Source organism: Sinocyclocheilus anshuiensis, unplaced genomic scaffold (assembly GCF_001515605.1).
Source record: "Sinocyclocheilus anshuiensis isolate Anshui unplaced genomic scaffold, SAMN03320099.WGS_v1.1 scaffold718, whole genome shotgun sequence".
NCBI classification, from domain to species: Eukaryota; Metazoa; Chordata; class Actinopteri; order Cypriniformes; family Cyprinidae; genus Sinocyclocheilus; species Sinocyclocheilus anshuiensis.
In genome coordinates, this window is record NW_015546102.1 from 1,679,643 (window position 1) to 1,681,806 (window position 2,164).

Sequence of the window (2,164 nt, forward strand, 5' to 3'; positions counted from 1 at the left end):
ACCCTAGCGCCATTTTGGAGAGTATCCACTGAACGCAAACAGCGTATGTTGTTCTGTGTCAGCCGCGCGGCGCAGCCCACACAGAACAGCATACGCTGTTTGCGTTCAGTGGATACTCTCCAAAATGGCGCTATAGGGTGACGAATTATTGAATAAAGTGTTTTGGGTTTTTTTGTGCACAAGAAGTATTCTCGTAGCTTCGTAAAATTACGGTTGAACCCCTGATGTCACATGGATTATTTTACCGATCTCGTTGCTACGTTTCTGGACGTTGATTGTGCAAGGACCCTTGCTGTCTATGGGAGGGTCAGAGAGTTCTCAGAATGCATCAAAAATATCTTAATTTGTGTTCCGAAGATGAACAGAAGTCCTACGGGTTTGGAACGACATGAGGGTGAGTAATTAATAACCGAATTTTCATTTTTGGTTGAACTAACCCTTTAATGATGCTATGAAGGAGGATGTTCACGGATGAGGTTATGAATACATTTTTTTATTACCTGTTCCTTCCACAGTTATTGAAACAGCGAATAAATTATACAGAGAAAGCAAGCAAAGAACATTTACATTGTCAAAAGAACATTGACTAACTTCAGTCTAGTGCGAGTTTAAGCACTCAAAAAAACTCCTTATAATCAGTAAAGCTGTCTATGCACAGTTTGATGAATGAATCTCTTATTTACATCATACGTACATCTGCACTTTGTTGTTTATGATGAGAGAATTTGCGTGAGAGCTGAATTCAGTCAGCAAGCACGCGCACCGAAACAAAAAAAAACTAATCTGAACGCCTCTGATTGGCCATTGCATTCATAAGCTCAACAGACTCGTGTGTGATTAGTTCTAATGCGTAACACTGTAAAAATGCGTAAAAAGAATCATGGTGCAACATGGAGCAGATCTAAATTTAATGCTGTCGTCAACACACTTTCATTTTCATTTTATTCGCAACAGCCAAAATGGATTTAGTTTAACTGTACAGCAGCATTTATGTCCGTGTGTTGCCATAGTTTCTATAAGCGGAAACTAAGGGTAGTGTGGATATGTCATTGATAGGTGACAATGACCAGGAACGAGCCATTATTTAAAATTATAATTTCTTTGGATTTACAAATCCTTGGGAACTTTTGGGATAACACAAGTACACAACTGCATGAAATATATCACACTGTGCAAGTCGGTTTTGGATATTTTATGATGAAAATCTTACATATTGTGCCTTTAAAGATTTATCAGGTATCCGATGTGTTCTACAGACTGGAGTAAGACCACTTTTGAGTGAAAAGAGCAAGATATACAAGTAAGAAAAAACAGGGTTGGGTGATTCAAACAAACAGGGGAGGCCCAGAGCAGAGCCTCTTACCATATGTACCGTATTCAGCTGGACTGCTTCCAGGGTAAAAGCCTGCAGAGTACTGCTGCGTTGGCTGCATGTAGGGGGTGCGGTACTACAATAGAAAACAAAAAGTCATTAGATGCACGAACAGCCTCACAAAAAATGCACAACTTATCTATTAAAAGAACAATGTGCTACCTGTCCGTGTAGGAAAATGGCATGGCCCTGAGTGTTGGCGAATTGCAACTGTTGCTGGGGAATCATCATAACCTGTGAGGTAGGTTGGTAGACATGAGTGGGTGCAACAGACCGGGGGGTGCTGCTGGGTGGGACCCGAGGGGCACTGCCTTGCATGTTGGGCCGGTTAGGGTAGTACGGCTGTTGATGAAATAAGAGAGATTCAGAAAACAAGTCGCACAAGACCAAACTTCACATGTTGTGTTACTTCTGTACTGTTTCTACATCCTCATCCATGCAAACAGGACTACATTTTCAGCAGCCATTACTCCAGTCACATGATCTTGGAAAGTAGTGTAGACTATATTTTAAGATTAATGGGCCTCATTCATGAAACACGAGCAGAACAAATTTGTGTAAATCGTTCGTAAAGCTGTTCTCACGTACATTTTCGGATTCATGAAAGTGTTCCGTGTTTTCAAAATGTTAGTTGGTAGGAAAGAAATGTACACCTGCTCCTTACCACGTGCAAATCGTGCGTAAACCGTTCTGTGTTCTTTTTGGCAAACTAATGACACTAAATTTTGATGCACTGCCATCATAATATTTTGCAAGGTCATTTGCTTTTTTTTTTTTTTTTGCAGGTGGGGG

The 2,164-nt window shown here is 40.6% G+C and overlaps 1 protein-coding gene across 1 annotated transcript in view; it reads right to left on the bottom strand.

Annotated features, from left to right (window-relative positions):
• The window catches only part of LOC107700492 (eukaryotic translation initiation factor 4 gamma 1-like), a 45,781-nt gene that overhangs the window by 22,246 nt on the left and 21,371 nt on the right, over positions 1–2,164 (bottom strand). The window contains exons 7-8 of the mRNA XM_016502166.1: positions 1,535–1,714; positions 1,364–1,448 (exon numbers count right to left, since the gene is read on the bottom strand). Coding sequence (XP_016357652.1) covers positions 1,364–1,448; positions 1,535–1,714 — 265 coding nt within the window. The remainder of the gene's footprint in view (positions 1–1,363; positions 1,449–1,534; positions 1,715–2,164) is intronic.